We start from the raw sequence: 18,191 nt of genomic DNA on the forward strand, positions 1-18,191 counted from the left end.
GTGGAAGGGTAAAAGCCTTGGCTTGGCTCAGTTATCTAATGCTCCAAGTACACAGCTGCCTGGAGCCACACGGCCACAGTTTAAGTCTCCCTCAATAGAAACGGCAGCAATCCATCACTCACCCCTCTCTCAGGAGAGACTCTGGTTTCAAAGAATCATCTATTGCAGCATTTGTCGTGTCTCTAAGGCACACTTCCATTGCTCAATCAGTTCCAAAGGACAAGCGTGTCATCATCTTTCAGTGCTCTGGTGCAACAACTTAAAATTAGAGAATTCACCCAGGACTAAGTCTGGCGCTGAAAGCGGGAGGCATGTTCAGCTTCAGCTTATGGACGCTTCCCTTCAACCTTGCCAGTTTCTCTAGTGGAAACGGGGTTTCACGGCCAGCATGGGGTTACTTGGGGTTCCTTGAAAAGCTCACGATGAAAACAGAAAGGGGAATAAGATACATGGAATCACGGTGATAATGAATCCCAGGAAAACATGCAGAAGTCCCCTTTGGGCACAGAGGTTACAAAGAGTGGACTTTTTAAAAAGTCTCATGAAGGGGACCAGTGTGGCTGGATAACTGGACCATTCACACTCAGTGAGCCACTTTGCCTTCAACAGCAGCACCCAGATCTTTGCAACACCCTTATTTCCCTTTGCCTGTGATGAGGAAGAGAAGCCAGATAAATTCCTGTACCGAGGCCAGGTACCTAATCTCTACAGGGTTTCATCTCTGCTGGCCTCGATTAGCTAATGATGACCACGTTCCCAATTTATTTTCAGGTTTGTTTGTTTGTTTTGGCAACAGTGAAGTACTTAAGTGGCCCTCTACAAAATACAATAGAAGTGAACTATCACAGGTCTTTGGCCTTTAGAAACCTATTTTTGACAGAAAAAACATTTATGACTAAAGAGTAATCAGAGATCATTTAACATGAGAGTTAAATAATTGGTACAATATATAATTTCTTAACTGCTCGTAATTCTATTCTGTACCATCTCAATTAAGAAGAAAAGTCCTGGGTCATTCTTTTGAAAGGGATTTGAGACACAAAAAAATTACACCCAGGGTAAATTCAAGGTATAAAAATAAAGAGGTTAGTGCAGAATGAAAACTAATGCAAAACCCATAACTATCCCTTACCATAAACATATTTGCTTCAGTTAACCTAAAATATTTGTTGCACTGCATTCTGGACATATTCTTTTCAAACAAACAAAACTGTCAAATTTTGACACAAGAATTATTTTACAGTATGGGTTGGACATTCTGCCCTGATGCAGGTTAAATTAATAACGGGAGAAACATACCAATACTTTTTATGGCTTGTAGAAAAACAGAATAACAGGATTTTATGTAATATAGTAAGATTAAACTCCTGTTTAAGAGACTCAGATGACAGAAATATACATTGAATCCAAATGTCACAATAAAATGAAATGTCACTTCAGGAAATTTTTTTCTTAACTTTTAAAAAGCTCAATGTTTAAAAAATTCTGTGATTAATATGCTCAAACGTCAGACTTTCAGAAAAATTAAAACATCAAAATGTACAGCCATCCATTTCAACACTTAATCAACTGAATTTTAACACTTTGGCATTTACATTGTAAAATGTGAATCAGACTAGGTAACACAATGAATTTTTACGTAGCATCTACAAGAAGAGAAAAAAAAAGAAATAAATATGATATAGCACAAAACAGAAGCAGCTGTGCTAATACGCTCCAGTAGAAGGAGCTATAGAAATAAAAAACTTACACTTCGCAAAGGCCAAGAAAGAAATGCTGAAAATGAGGTATCTAACTGAATCTCTCACGTCTGAGTAAAAGTGATAATCATTTACCTAGCATGCAATAGTAAAATGAGATGCTTAGAACAGGCCTTCTCCAAGGTCTCCACACTGTTCTACAAAGCACTGGGCACTCTGCTTCGCACCCTAGGAAATATAAAGAATAAGACTTGGCTCTGTACCCTGGATGCTTACAATTCTCTGAGAGAGATAAAATGCCCACACAAGTATCTAGATTTCAAAGTAGAGCAAAAACATGTTGAGAGTACTTTAAAATGAATAAACGCTGCTGTGAGAGATACATAACACACAAGGCTAAAAGGAGGAAAGACATTCCAAGACGACCTTAGGTATTTGGGGAAAACATACGTCAACACAGAAAATGTTAGGTAGCCCAAAAAGTTCCTTCAGGTTCTTCGTAAGATTGTGCAGAAAAACCCGAACAAGTCTTTTGGCCAACCCTATGAAAACAAGTAGAATTTCTTTGGATATAAATATACCTTGAATACTTAAATTCAGGACACAGGAGTCAAGCACAGAAATAAAATCTGGATTTAGTTGTTTGTTATTTTTAAAAAAAAGCTCTGAGTATGCTTTAAGTGAACGCAAGAGCAGCAAGTTAAGCATCAAAATACTGACCTACACACATCAGAGTAGCAGAACACACATCACTTGGAAGACAAGCCACAAGATCAAGTCCACCCTTCCGCGATGCCCGGGGGATACCGACAGCCCAATCTGGAGGTGACTTTACCTTGTGAGGTCCTTGCAGACACTGTGACAGCGAAGGGCTCACTCTCTGGGTCAATAAGAGCATCTCCCAGGGTTTCACCCATCACAGCACGGAACAGGGATTTGCCACGACTCCCACCGATATTTGGTCTATTTCTTGCAAAAGGCCAGTTCCGTTCAAAGAAAAAGATGCATGGCAGTAAAACTTGGGAACGCACCAATGAGTCAAGACGTCCGTTTCCAAATGTTTGGAGGAGGTGGGAATAAACTCACAGAGGACCAGGCCTGGATGGACTGGCTGGCATCCTCCTGTTAGAGACCAGCTGTGACAAGCTGTTGCGTCATAAGGCTGTTCACTGCTTTGGCAAGACCTGGTACATTACAAGGAAAACATTGCCACACCGTCTCGCCGGTGGCCCTCGTGTCTTGTGAGGGGCGGGGGCAGGACAGTACTTAGAACTCTGAGGGCAGACGTGGTTCAATATTCAGTTGATTCCAAAATGGAAAACTTTACATCTCTGGGTTATGAAATACTAGCTAAACTTACTTGGATAATTTTTTTTTCTGTCTGCCCACCCTTGGTTGAATCTCTAGTCATATCATCTGATATCTGAAGAAAATGTCTGAATTCAAGTATGTGTTTATAAAATTTGCGATCAGCTACTGAAATTCTCTGTCCTTAGGTATTTACTCTCTTACTTTGTGTAGTCTGTAAAAAAATGACACAGCGATCCAGATTCTCTAAAACTGAAGCATTAACAGACTTGGAGACAGGGCCTGAGACAGCTCAGATTCTATATATCAGGGTCTGCTGCTCAGAAACTTAATTATTAAGTTTATCCATCCATAGCATATACATCAGCTGATGTGTGAACGTTCGTTAACATTGGAAGGATAGATTCCAGATCATCATGAAAAAAGTAGAATTCTCCCTGAGAGGAATAATGCATTACCAGAAAGGAAAAAAAAAAAAAAAAGACTGACACGGGTAGGTTGGAGAGGAATTGTGGTCAGTTTTGTAATCAGGAAAAAGCTGGCTTCTTGCTCAAGGCCTTTGACCTTTTTGGCAAAGGGAAACGCTAGCTGTGCCAAATTTCAATGTGGGAGCAGGCCTCCTCCTATCACACAAGTGGCCTCATGGAATTGCAGTGACTTGTGGATTTAAAAAGATGCCCCCACATGGGGCAGTATATCAGGTGGTAATAAATCTCTGAATACGCTGATCCCAATATTCCCCGAGCAGAATACATATATATCTGGTCCATCGACATTGAGTAACTCATCATCCTACAAGAGATTAGCAAAAGTTCCATCGTCAGTTGTGGAGCAATAGCTTGGTGGGAAGAAGACTTAACTGGGTCTCCACGGCACAGAATACAGTGGAGAGTTGGGCAATTCCATCGGGTATAAACTTCTAAAAACCAAAAACACCTTTATTAAGGTGACTGAGCTAAAAGAACTTTCTTGACAGTCGAAATAACTGAGGGAATTACAGCTGTGTAGAACTAGTTTTTTCTCTTTGTTGCTGTCGTTGTTCAGTCGCTAAGTCGTGTTTGACTCTTTGTGACCCCAGGGACTGCAGCACGCCAGGCTTCCCCATCCTTTACTATCTCCTGGAGCCTGCTCAAACTCATGTCCATTGAGTTGATGATGCCATCCAATCATCTCATCCTCTGTCACCCCCTTCTCCTCCTGTCCTCAATCGCTTCCAGCATCAGGGTCTTTTCTCAATAAACGAGTTTCTTCTTCTCAGTGGGAAACTTTGCACAATGACACAACATTTAAAGGTGTGATTAATCCAAGATTCTTGGTTGAAGTTATGATAGATAAAAATAAGTCAAGAACACTTTGCTTTTTGTTGATAAAACTGAACAAAAATGTAAGCCCCATTTGGCCTACAGATAGGGCTTCCCAGGTGGTGTGAGGGGTAAAGAACTCACCTGCCAATGCAGGAGATGTAAGAGACGTGGGTTCAATCCCTGGTTTGGGAAGATCCACTGGAGGAGGGCATGGCAACCTACTGCAGTATTCTTGCCAGGAGAATTCCCTGGACAAAGGAGCTGGCAGGTTTCAGCCCACAGAATTGCAAAGAGTCAGACACAACTGAAGCAACTTAGCACCCACACAGTGCCTACACATACTCCATGTTCCAAAATGTGCCTGAGTCTGAAAGGCATATTTTGGCTTTATTCCTGTTGTGCGTGGGTGTGTTGGTCACTCAGTTGTGTCCAACTCTGCGACACCATGGACTGTAGCCCTCTGGGCTCTTTTTTGTTCATGGGACTCTTTAGGCAAGAATCCTAGAGTGGGTTGCCATTCCCTTCTCCAGATCTTCCCAACCCAGGTATCAAACCTGGGTCTCCTGCATTGCAGGCAGACTCTTGACCGTCTGAGCTGCCGGGGAAGCTCCTTATTCCTGTTAAGTGGCAGTATCTCACCCAGTTCCCTATCATCACCTCATTCTTGCCTTCTGATTGCACAGTCTCTGCAATTTTTAAAAATTGAACGTAGAACAAGTTTACTAAAGTGTGCTTAAGATTATGATGGATTATAAGAAGGATAAAGTTGGCAGAATGATACCATTTTCGAGTGAGAGAAGCCCTTTGCGGGTCTAAGGATCTATTAATAAGATGAGGAAATGGGGATCCCAAATGAGAAGTAAATTCTCCAGGTTAAACAGCTAGGGAGGGATGGAGCTGGAACTGGAATTTAATTCTCAGGCCAGTTTACCACCACTGGCCTTCACTGACTTCTACTCTTAGAAGTGACTGAATCACCGCTTTTAATAAATCAGGCACAACAGGGTTAGAGCACCGGGTGAGTTAAGGGGGAGACGCGTTAACTCTTTAAAGGAACATCAATAAGTAACTGTTCTTCACTTTTCCGTATCTATGGATATGCAGGGAATGTGGGGACTTTCTCAATACGCTTCTTCCTGTCATTCCCGCACTTCCTCAGTGACCATGTAGCTCATTCATGCCCCACAGTTCTACCTGAGGATCATCTGAGTTTTGTTTCTGAGGTCAACAGTATCACCTGGTTCTCTAGCCATCTCTTTTACTCTCTGGGCAATACACACATGCATTCTTTCCAAGAGTCCTCAAAGGGACTGAGTTCTGGATTCTTCACCTACTGTTACTTCTATTCTCTTTTTTTCCTTCTCAAACACCATTCAACTTGGCCTACCTGCTGCGTCGCTAGATGCTGTAAGCCTCGAATACTTCTGAAGACAGGCTTCAGCCATTCAAACATAAAATTATTTTTAACAGCGAATTACTCCACAGCCCCTGAATCTAATACCATCAACTCTTACAGCACTGACCACAATCTGCCAACCCTTCTCCCCTAGACTATATTACAAGAAAGCAAAAAACTTGTCCTATTCACTGTCTTTCATTCATTTATTTATTCAATGAATGTTTACTGGCAATATATCACCACTATATTGGCAGGCATGGAGCTAGGTGCTGGCTTGGTGAACAAGATGGATGTGCTCTCACCTTGTAGAATTTAAAAATAATCAATAGACAAAAATGACGTGTGTTGTTTTTCTTTTTTTAATGATGGTTTTAATATTAGTGGCGGGTGCAACAAATGTTGCTTAAACTCTTGACAACATACCAAGCAATGCAGAAATCACCCCAAGTTACTAACAAAATACTTATAGAATACAGACTGTTTAATCGTATTTGTTATGTTAGTGATTTTTTCCTATCACACTGCAGCACTGGATCATGTAAGATACAACTTACAAATTAAAATGGACAAAAGCAAATGGAGCCAGAGTCCCTCCGCTGTTCACCTGAAGCTACCACAGCATTGTTCATTGGCTATACCCCAATACAAAATGGTTTTGGTGTTAGAAAAATAAATAAATAAAAATTTAAAAAATAAACGGACCCAATCTCATTTGTATCTAATTACACAGTTGACAGCTATCCACTCGTGTATCCCTCAGATGTTCATGAGATACTAACTGCCAGGTGTTATTCTAAGGGATAAGAGATAACAATATTCATAAGTCAAGGTTCCCATCATCGACGAGTTCACATTTAATTATATTTATCAAAATTATCCAAATATCCCTAAAAGGGTGATCTTTTAGCTTCCTTAACCTTGAAGGTCAATTAGCATGTGATGGTACCAGAAATAATGTATTTGCTTAAGTTAAGTCGTTAGCATCAGTGGACACAGTATATGATCACTGACAAATTTGTTAGTGTTTTGACATGCGTGTGAATTTACTTACTGTCAAGGTCTTGAGATTTCCCAGTGTCTTACTCTTTATACTAACAAAATATGAAGGATATTATAATAAGATGCATAAAAAAGCATGCCAGTAAATGGGGCCGTAATGTAGATCTTGGAGCTTTAGACCACGTCTAGGTGTTTTCTACACCAACTGGTTATCAGCACTTTGTTTCTGAAGGGTACTTTTATAAAGAATTCTATTGCCTTCCATCCTGTGGAGCATGTCCTTTGAAAGATTGTTATTATTTGGTCGTTTAGTCATGTCTGACTCTTTGCGACCCCATGGACTATAACCCGCCAGGCTCCTCTGTCCATGGGCTTCTCCGGGCAAGAATACTGGAGTGGGTTGCCATTCTCTTCACCAGGGGATCTTCCTGACCCAGGGATTGAACCCACATCTCTTGCGTCTCCTGCACTGGCAGGCAGGTTCTTTACTGAGCCACCTGGGAAGTCAGCTATGAAAGATAGCCCTTGGTTATTTTCCAGAGTGAGGAGAAGTGGGAGAAGGCCACCTTCCTAATGCACTCGCACAAAAGCTAACCCAGCTTCCAACACTGGGGGATGTCGGGCTCTGTGCCATGTAGAGGCGAGAAGACGAGGCGATCGTCTCCCTGTGGACGGTGAAGACGCAGGGGTGTGGATGTGACTGTGGGTGCAGGACACATCATCAGCAGGAGGAAGCATGGGGGAAACCAGGAATGGTGCTATCATAAGGAAGATGGAAAGCTTAATCCTATCCTAGTTATGACATCTGAAAGAAATGGAAGACTGGAATTTGAGAAGGCTACTCTTCAGTATTTAGTCTTCAGTATTATTTACATCTCTTGACCAAAAGAATCTGAATATTACTCAAAATACTCCCCAAATTTTAGTACATTTAGGAGAAGCAACTAGAGTAATGGGCTTCCTAGGTGGTTCAGCAGTAAAGAACCCATCTGCCAATGCAGGAGACGAGGGTTCGATCCCTAGATCAGGAAGATCCCCAGGAGAAGGAAATGGAAACCCACTTCAGTACTCTTGCCTGGGAAATCCCATGGACAGAGGAGCCTGGTGGGCTATAGTCCACGGGGTCGCAGAGGGTTGGACACGACTTAGCGACTGAACAACAGCAACAAGTAGAGTAATAATGTTAATGATTCCATAACAAAAAAGTAAGAGAATGTCTAAAAATGTATAATTAACAGTATTGTATCTGTATGAAGTTTTTCAAAAAGCACTAGATTGACAAAGATTTACATCAAATGTTCCCACAGAAGAGAGTATTTTTCCTGTCACATTACTCTTGGAAACTAAAACCTTTCTCTTTTTTCAATCCTAGTAACATTAGTTGATAACATCATGTAAGTTTCACACGTACAATGTTATAGCTCAGCTTCTGTAACATACTGCAGCATGTGTGTGTCTGTGTGTTAGTCAAAAGGTCGTGTCCGACTCTTTGCAACACCATGGACTGTAGCCTGCCAGGCTCCTCTGTCCATGGGATTCTCCAGGCAAGAATACTGGAGTCCGGGTAGCCATTCCCTTCTCAGGGGATCTTCCCAACCCAGGGATTGAACCTGGGTCTCCTGCATTGGCAGGCGGATTCTTTACTGTTCCAGGTTGGGTGGCTACAGGTTAAATTTGGATTTCATTCCCTAGATTGAATTTTAATTTGAAAGCTGCTTAAGCGCGTTCTTTTTCTTTTCTGTAAAGCAAGCTGCGTTAGTACAAGTTAGCACAGTGCGTAAAGAATTCTTTCTCCTGCTGGCTCTCCGTCTCTACCTGCGCTCAGTTGTGTCTGACCCTTTGTGACCCCGTGGACTGTAGCCCTCTAGGCTCCTCTGTCCATGGGTTTCCCAGGCAAGAATACTGGAGTGGGTTGCCATTTCCTTCTGCTATAGCCCCACTGAAAAAGTTGCTCTGTTTCATGCTACAAGAGCTATGACCACCTGCATTAGCTCCTAAAAGGTCAGGAGCTCCTTGAGGGAACAATACCTAATAATTGTGAGCATCCCTCGGGTCCTGCCTAGCTGTGTGCCTAGCTGGCATCAACACATGTTATTGATCGTTTGGTGATGAGAGCCATGAGGAGACAGCTGCCTAACACATCTGTCTCCCAGGGATCATTCACGGAGGAGAGGGACCTTGGGAAGTGACAACACCTTCAGCTTTCTTCTTCTGACAAGATTGACATCTCCCCGTGGTCCCCCAAGGAAGCCACACAGCTGCCAACAACCAGAAAGACTTCTGAAGCTCACTTCACCTGCCCAGAACTGCTGCCTTTTCCTGGTGCAACTAAAGTCAGCTCAGAACCCCACCTTCCAGTGTCGGGGGTGCATCGATTCAGTTTCTCCACAGTCTCTGGGAACACAGCATGGGAAAAACGATGTTTCAATGGGACACAGGCCTTTAACCAGAACATACAACCCTGTATCCTAACAGGTAGATCCCACGGCCACCATCCCAGCAAGTCCAGGATTCCCATGGAAAGAGAGAAAGGAAGGCCACCACTGAACATATCTGGGTTCTTTCTTTTTTTCTTGAAAGAAAGGAGGGCAAGATCCATTCTTCTTTAAGCTAAAACTATAACTTGGTTCAGAATTTCAAAAAGTATTGGCCACAAAGGTCATTCGGATTTTCACATACATGAAAAACTCGAAATAATTTTTTTGGCCAACTCAACGACATGTTTTCTATGTCAGCATTGTTGTTGTTCAGTCGCTAAGTCAAGTCCGATTCTTTGTGACCCCATGGACTGCAGCACGCCAGGCTCCTCTGTTCTCCACTATCTCCCAGAATTTGCTCACGTTCAGGTCCATTGAGTCAGTCATGCTATTTAACCATCTCATCCTCTGCCACCCTCTTCTCCTTTTGCCTTCAAACTTTGCCATTAGCAGGGTCTCTTCCAGTTAGTTGGCTCTTTGTGGATCACAGCCTTGTCATAGTGAAGGGGCCTGTGTAACTCAGTGAAGCTAGGAGCCACGCCATGCAGGGCCACCCAGGACAGACACGTCACACTGAAGAGTTCTGACAAAACGTGGTCAACTGGAGAAGGACATGGCAACCCACTCCAGTGTTCTCACTTGGAGAACCCCACGGACAGAATATGTTTTCTATACAGGATTATTATTCTAAGCTAATAAACCATTTTGATGAATGAACATGAATCTGAGCAAAGTCCAGGAGACAGTGAAGGACAGGGAAGCCTGGTGCACTGCAGTCCATGGGGTCGCAAAGAGTCAGACACAACTTAGCGACGAAACAACAACAACCACCATTCTGAATGAAAAAAATTAACTTGATGAAAAGATGTTAGCTTATAGCCAATAGCTCCAGAAGATGTGTATTTGGTATTTTAAAAGGTTTTCTTGACCCTGAAGTGATGTGATCCATGGGGTCACAGATAGAAACTGGAGCCAGAAAGCATAGGTTTTCAGTTGTTATATGGCTTCAGACTTGTGTTAACTCTTTGGGTTCACGTTTCTCATCTCTGGAATGAGAAGAACTTTCTGCAAAACCCTTTAAGTCCTTTTGGCTTCCAATGTGGAGATACTTAACAGTACGCCTGCAATTTGTTTATTTAAAGGGTAATGGAAACTCTGTATATTGCATTCTTATTCATGTTCTAATCCTGAGTTACTACTTCCTTCTTATACCTGGTGGCTAATTAGGTACACCACCAAAGGCACTTTCATCTGGAAACTTCCTTCTTCCCGCGTCCCCCCATCCCCTTCAAAAGTTAACTTGCCTGTTATACCTGAAAAAAAACAAAAACAAAAACAAAACAAAACTCTAACCTGTCTAACCACTTTCTAGGGATCAACTAAACACTTTTCCAGTCATTATACCGTTGAACCAAAGACATACCACCTAAACTATGTTAACTTGTGTTTGCAGTGTAATATTTGAAATTCTCCAGCAATTTGGTTTCTAACCATAATAAAATACCTACAGGTGATATCATCAACTGACCCATATTTAAGTTGTGGGAAATCCCAAACTTCTAAAACATGTATCTTCTTCACTGTTCAGATTTTATCAATTAATTTTTCAAGATCAGCTATCTGGAGATTCCTAAGGTAACGTATCCCATCACTGGTGAGCCATATGAAACCCCGCAATCCTAATGCAAGTTCAGCGCCACAGAGCTTTAGGCAAGTTTAGTTTATGTAAAATAAGCCATTTACCAGTTTTGTGACTGCCCTAAAGGAAATACAATGAGATTACAGACTCCTATAACTTGATACCACAGAGATTAACACATTCAAACTCTTAATTTTTCATAAGGAAAATGAGTTACAGAGAAATCAAATGATTTGCCCAAGGTATGACTCCAATAATCAGAAGCAGACTTTGAGCTAGAAATCAGGTTTCTTCATTCCCAGTGTGTGCTCTGTCTCATTAAAATGATGCAATAAAACGTTCAAGTAAATTGTTCCAATCAATTATTCTTAATGCCAACAATTACGTTAGAAGTGTATTAGCACAAAAGCTTCAGTACCATGCGAGTCACTTAATGTGGGTGACTCACCTGTGGGAATGCCACAGCGGACCACAGAGTTTAGGGTTGGGGCTTTTTAAAAACGAAGTACTCAGTAACAGCTCGGTAATTAAAAATTGGTGATATCTGATCAATCAGTTCAGGAACCCATTCTGCTGACAAATGTCCTTTTGCCTCATGCTCAGATTCTTCATGAGTCATCCTAACAGCCTGGGGTTCTTCTGGTACAAACAGTTGTACTTTCTATTGACACAGTTCCTCTAATGAAAAGAATAAAATTACTATGTGAAAATTTCCACTGTGAGGTACTCATACTTTTAAGTTTTAAAAAGCACTTTAGAGCTGCACTGTGCTTTTATCTATTTTGAAATTCACAATGATGCTACGAGGTCCTTCAAAGCAAAAGAAGAAAGTAAAAAGCAGCTCTTGAAAAGAGCTTGCATGTGGAACCTGACAATGGATTTTGGCTACAAAATTAATCTTTATTTTTCTATCAGCTCTCTAAGTGCTACCATAAATAAAAATGGGTCTTCTATTGCTAAGCGAACCTTTAAAATTCATACTTTTTTTGAAGATGTAACTACTTAACAATTTCATACTCTTGTTATATACACTGGGTCTTTGTGAAACAGAGAAAGTGAAAGTGGAGTCACTCAGTCGTGTCCGACTCTTTGCGACCCCATGGACTGTAGCCTACCATGCTCCTCTGTCCATGGGATTTTCCAGGCAAGAGTACTAGAGTGGGTTGTCATTTCCTTCTCCAGAGGATCTTCCCAACCCAGAGATCGAACCCCGGTCTCCCACAGTGTAGGCAGATGCTTTACCATCTGAGCCACCAGGCAAGTCATACTCACTTTGCGAAACATACTTACATTCAAAAAACGTAAACTTGAGAGCAACCGAGGTGTCAGTTGGTGACTGTTCTCATTATTTTATTAATCAAGTTGTCATGTGTAAGGTTTAAATCGCTGATGATAAGATTTCAAAATATTATAATTTTGAAAGTGCACTCTGTTCCGGGCACTGATTTATTTAAGGCATCTTTAATTCTCACAACCACTCTTTTAGATGAGAAAACAGAGACTTGGAGAGATAAAGTGACATGCCCCAAGTAAAAACGCTTGTAAAGTGACAGAGCTTGAATTCAAACATGGGTCTGTTTGACTCTTTACACCATGTTGACTAAAGACAAATAGATACAACTTATAGGCAAAACCCACTACCAGATGTTTTTGAAAGATACTAAATTGTTTTCCAGTCTTTTCACTTTTCTTCCTCCATGGAAACATTTTTGTTTTCCTTAAAGGACAGAAAACACTGTTGCTTTACCATATGAAAGTGTTTTTTTTTAATTAACATTTTATATTTACAGAACCAATCCATTTTCATTGTTGAAAATTTCAAAATACAGATTGGTAAAAATAAAATCATCATATTTCTGCTACTTAGAGATCACTAATGTTGAACTCTTAGTGCTTCTCTGACTGCATCTTTTTCTGGGCATATGTATAATCCTAAGCACATATATAAATGTACTTACCTGTATCTATACACATAGTATTTGTGTTTTTTAGTAAAAATGAGATATGGTACTTAAGTGGTGGCAAGCCTGCTTTTCATTTACTTATAAGTTGTTTTATTCATTATTTTTTAAGTTCATACTTGCATTGGGGTAGAGCCAATTAACAATGTTGTGATGGTTTCAGGTGGACAGTGGAGGGACTCGGCCATGCACAGACATGTATCCATTCTCCTCCAAATCCCCCTTGCTTCCAGGTAACCTGCTTTTTAACGTTCATAATGCCCATCTTTCCATTTTACTAAATTTTCATTTCAAATAATACCCAGTTCAAATTTAAATTTTCCCAGTTGACCCCAAATGTTCTTTATAACTGGTTTATGCCTAGCCTGAATCTAACCCAGGATGTAGCTATCCATTTGGTTGTACGTTCCTTAAGTCTTCTAAAATCTAGGGTAGTCACCTTCCCCCACTGCTGACTTTCCTTAATTTTAAGGCCACTGACTAATTGAAAAGATTAGCCCAATTCACCCCATGGTATGTCCACCCTCTGGATTTGTCTGGCTGTTTTCTTCTGGGATTGTTTATCTTGCTTCTCTATCCCCATGTTTCCCACAAATTGGGTGTTATATCTAAGGGTGTGTGGATTCAGGTGAAACATTTTTTTTAATGTAACATAGGTAACAGTCTATGTTTCCTAGCTCATCACATCAGAGAGATGGTATATGACTGACCATCAGTGATGCTAAGCTCAATGACTAATTTAAAATGACGATAACACTGTAGGGTTCCTTTTTTTCCTTGCAACTAGAAAGTAATATGTGTGCTGCTAACTATGGAATTATAGGGATATTGAGTTTCACCAACCATTCCCCCAAAAGCCACAACACACTGAATAATCCTTGAGTGAATCAGCACTTTGAGTTTATGATGTGTGATTCTATCCCTCTTTCTACATTTATTAGCTGGCATTTTTATATGAGGTAGAGCTTTCCATTGAGAAGCAAGGCAATGTGGATACCCCTGAGGTATAGTTTTCTATTACAAAGGAAGAGTAAATATTTAATTTTTTCTCTTACTTAAAAAAGTAGATATCTTCAGTATCGAAATCTCTTGCTTAGGCATTCTGTTCTGAATGTTCACTGAATGCTCTTCTGTTCTTGAATGCTTTTCCCTGAATTCCTATATCATAAAATACTGACATATTTAAGTTCCTATTTTTTTTGCTTTTCTGTTATCTTTGGTTCTAGGACAGTGACAACCAAGACACCCATCCACTGGGTCTTTAGAGCTCTAGTCCTTTTTCCTTTTATTAAACGTACAAACCACTTGTCAACTCCTAATAATATAACGAAGGCTTCAGTTTCACCTAACGATTTCCACTACCAGCGATTTTCAGTTTTCAGCAAGTGGTTATTCCTAAATTATAGGGATTACATACAATACAAACTGAACTGGTTCCGCCACAGTTATGTTGTGTGTCAGCATAGCTTTGGGAAGAGAGTTTAAGATTCCTGACAGGTTTGTGGGCTTATTAAACCACATTCCAACCACTGAGTTTGTTTTTTGCACTCCAGGGGTGCTTTTCTTCAGATACACTGAGCACTAGAAAGTAAGATGCTATGTTTTTTCATTTACAAACATGAGCTGCATTTTAATAAACTCTTTACTTTGAACATTTAGAAACATCTTATTGAACACAAAGGGAAGGAGAAGAAAACTAAAATATGAAGAGAGACAAAAACAAACAAACAATGCTTTCAATTCTAAAATAAGTATGCCCTCCCTCCATAAAAATAAAATCAAGTATTAAGTCAGTCTTCCTTTTAATTATGTTTTTATTTATCTATTGCATACACTCAGATGAAGAGCTCAAAATGCCTAAAGTCATTCTGGGCAAGTTGACAAGTATCCTACACACTGAAATGAGAAGTGGGAAGAAGGCCAGATTGCCTAATTGTTACTTGGGAATCCGAGGAGGTGGACAAGCCAAACTCTTTACAGGGATCCAAAGAGTACAGCTTCTTCCTTAGGCAGCAGAAGAAAACAATGGGCCAGAGTCTCTTTCTGTGTAATTTTATAGGATGATTCCATTGTTTCTTTCATGTAGTGCCTGAAGGGAAAGTGTATTGCTATCTATGGGAGAGCTTCCATCAGAGAGTTATTATCAAGGATGAGAACGTAGCCCCTGGGAGATTAATGAATGATACACAGTCAGTCTCCTACGGAGCTCTCAGATAAGTGCTTTGGGAACTGCGCACCCAAAAGACCTCTGCTCTGAGGTCAGGAAGTTTTAGTGACCAAGCGTTAATGAGGCAAGCAGTATGGCAAGCTGATTAAAGGAGCTTTGAAAAGAGCGTTTGGGAGAGGGGATAAATAGGGGATTGGGAAAGGGTATGGTATACACAGATAATGGAAGTGTGAGATTGGCACTTATGCAGGAAGTCTTAAAGAACGTTTAACTTAACCCTTTGCCACTTATGGTTGGGGAAACCAAGGTACTAACAGGTTAAGCGACTTGCCCACTGCTGTGCCCTAGATAACACGGAGTTCGTGACAAAATCAAAGCTAGAATCCATGACATCTTTTAAAAAATGATCCAAATAAACTTATTTACAAAACAGAAAATGGACTCACAGACTTTTAATTAGAGGACAAACTTACGGCTGGGGGGAGGGGAAGGATGGGAGAAAGAGACAGTTAGGGATTGGGGATTGACATGTACACACTGCTCTATTTAAAATGGATAACCAGCGTGGCCCGGCTGTATCACACAGGGAACTGTGCTCGATGTTATGTGACAGCCTGGATAGGAAGGGGGTTTGGGGGAGAATGGGTACATGTCATGCGCACGGCTGAGTCCCTTCGCTTTCCACCTGAAACTACCACCACACTGTTCACCAGCTATGAAGTGACGTGACGTCGCGCAGTCGTGTCCGACTCTCTGCGACCCCGTGGACTGCAGCCCACCAGGCTCCTCCATCCATGGGACTCTCCAGGAAGAGTACTAGAGCGGGGTGCCATTGCCTTCTCCAGGGGATCTTCCCGACCCAGGGATTGAACCCGAGTCTCCCGCATTGTAGACAGATGCTCTATACCCCAGTACAAAATAAAAAGTTTAAAGCTACAAAGAATAAAATAAAATGGATAACCAAAATGGATAACCAACAAGGTCCTACTGTATAGCACAGGGAACTCTGTCCAATGTTATATGACAGCCTGGAGAGGCAGGGGGTTTTGGAGGAGAATGGACACATGTGTATGTATGGCTAACTCCCTTTGCCGTACACCTGAAACAATTACAACTTTATTAACTGGCTGTACTCCAATATAAAATAAAAAGGAAAAAAAATTTCTTAGCTTTTTAGTCCCAGTTTAGATGCCACCTCTCCATGAGGCATTTTTGGACCATTCTGGTCTCTTTAGAATTCTTTCCTCTCCCATAAACAAAGGCAAACAACCCCTCATATGGTAGTTATTGATGTTCTCTCACACGTTAGTTTATTTTATTTTGGTCTAATCTGGGAACAAAGTAGATGCTGAAAGAACAAGCGAATGAAAAGAAAAAGTTAAGAGGCAGAAGAGTGTAACTGAAAGGAAGCAGAAGACCAGGGTTCACCCTTGAGTTCTGCTACTAACTCCATTCATGAACAAGCCACAGTGGCTCTGGTCTTAATTCCCCATTTATAAAGTGGAGACAGGGAAAGGAGAGTAGATGAGAAGACATCTAACATTTAGCTCTTCCAATCAATGTGCTTTAAGGATTAAGATCTCATCTGTTATAAACTCCTGTCCCTAATCAGAATCATGCCTAACCTATTATTAACAGGTTGATAGTCTTATGACTCTCATCTGCCCACACACCCACCCACCCACTCAACACCCTACTGTTCACTATTTCCTAACACACACCTGAAGTTCTATTCAAAAGGACGTTATCTACTTATTCAGATGTACCTGTGGTATACAGTAGGTGCTCAATATGTGTTGAATGGATTCATTAACATGTGAATCAATATGTATACTCGTATTTTCTATCATCTTCCAGGGCTTGTTTCTGGCTTCCTGATCTTATTTCTGCTATAACACTTAATGATATGTTTTTTTCTTGATGGGAGCAAAGTAAATGCTGTTTGAATGTCAGTTCATTAGTTCTTAACCTTAATAACAAATTGTACACAGAGTCAATACCACATAATTTGTTGCCTGTTGCTAAGTCCTGTCTGACTCTGCAACCCCATGGACTGTACTATGCCAGGCTTCCCTGTCCTTCACCATCTCCCAGAGCTTGCTCAAACTCATGTCCATCGAGTCAGTGATGTCATCCAACCATCTCGTCCTCTGTTGTAGCCTTCTCCTGCCTTCAACCTTTCCCAGCATCAGGGTCCTCAAGACCCTGTTTTCCCGACAGCCAGTCCCTCCCATCGGGAAGTTTGCACAAGCCTCTTATCCTGATCCATCAGAGGGCAGATAGAAGAAGCAAGAACTACAATCCCACAGTCTACAGAATGAAAGCCACAATCACAGAAAGCTAACCAAAATGATCACGTGGGTCACAGCCTTGTGTAACTCACTGAAGCTATGAGCCATGCTGGGCAGAGCCACCCGAGATGGACGGGTCATGGTGGAGAGTTCTGACCAAATGTGGTCCACTGGAGAAGGGAATGGCAAACCACTCTAATATTCTTGCCTCAAGAACCACACAATTTACCCCTGAGTTGTTTCACATGTTTGTTTTATTCCTCCAGGTATATTGCTAAGTCCTTTGAAAACAAGAGAATGTATGTTTTACTTCATTTATTCTTCTTAATATAGCATTAGAGGTTCAAGACTTGATTGACTATTAATTCTAAACAGACAGTACACTATATTTTCAAAGGCCTTCAGGAAAGTTCCCTACCCCCAAAGGACTCAGCCCCCTTGTTACACTTTCGGAAGAGGTTCTAAGAAAGATGGTTATCACTCTTTGAATACAACCCCTCTACAAACCTAAAGACCATTCTACAAAAACACCACTTCTCTTTCCTTACTTTCTTTTCCCACTTGAAGAATCAGTTTCTCATAATTAGTTCTTTAGACCTGATTCTGTTTTGGAGGACTTAAAAGTTCTAGTATAAGAAATTTCTCAAGCTGTACACAGAAAGAGTCTTGGACTGTGAAGGAACCCAGGGTTCTAATCAAGGCTCTACTGCTTGCCAGTGTCTTTCTGAGCATTTCTGGGCTCCAGTTTCCCTAGTTTCTCCAGTTTTCCCCTAATGTAAAAAAGGAAATAATATTTGCCTTGTCTTACAGGGATATTATTACAATTAAACATGTTTCTATATACATAAAAAAAATCTTTACATGTTTTAAAGCTCTACACAAACGTAAGATATGATTTTCCCATTGTTACCAGAACACTAAAAGCATTTTCCATAAAGATATAATT

General features: G+C 40.9%; 1 protein-coding gene across 11 annotated transcripts in view; it reads right to left on the reverse strand.

The window, feature by feature from the left end:
• The window catches only part of LOC109576365 (peroxisome proliferator-activated receptor gamma), a 218,582-nt gene that overhangs the window by 156,158 nt on the left and 44,233 nt on the right, over window positions 1-18,191 (reverse strand). The window contains exon 1 of one of the 11 annotated variants that reach the window (XR_011563084.1): window positions 2,536-16,626. The exons of 5 other annotated variants lie outside the window; for them this stretch is intronic. Coding sequence is in view for 5 of the 6 variants with exons in the window: in XM_070776927.1 (XP_070633028.1) it covers window positions 2,536-2,617 (82 nt within the window). In the remaining variant the exon portion in view is untranslated. Of the gene's footprint in view, window positions 1-2,535; window positions 16,627-18,191 lie in introns of those variants that run through there. 5 more of the 11 variants (XM_070776927.1, XM_070776926.1, XM_070776933.1 and 2 more) reach the window with 5 other exon arrangements.

The sequence above is a fragment of the Bos indicus genome, chromosome 22 (assembly GCF_029378745.1).
Source record: "Bos indicus isolate NIAB-ARS_2022 breed Sahiwal x Tharparkar chromosome 22, NIAB-ARS_B.indTharparkar_mat_pri_1.0, whole genome shotgun sequence".
NCBI lineage: Eukaryota > Metazoa > Chordata > Mammalia > Artiodactyla > Bovidae > Bos > Bos indicus.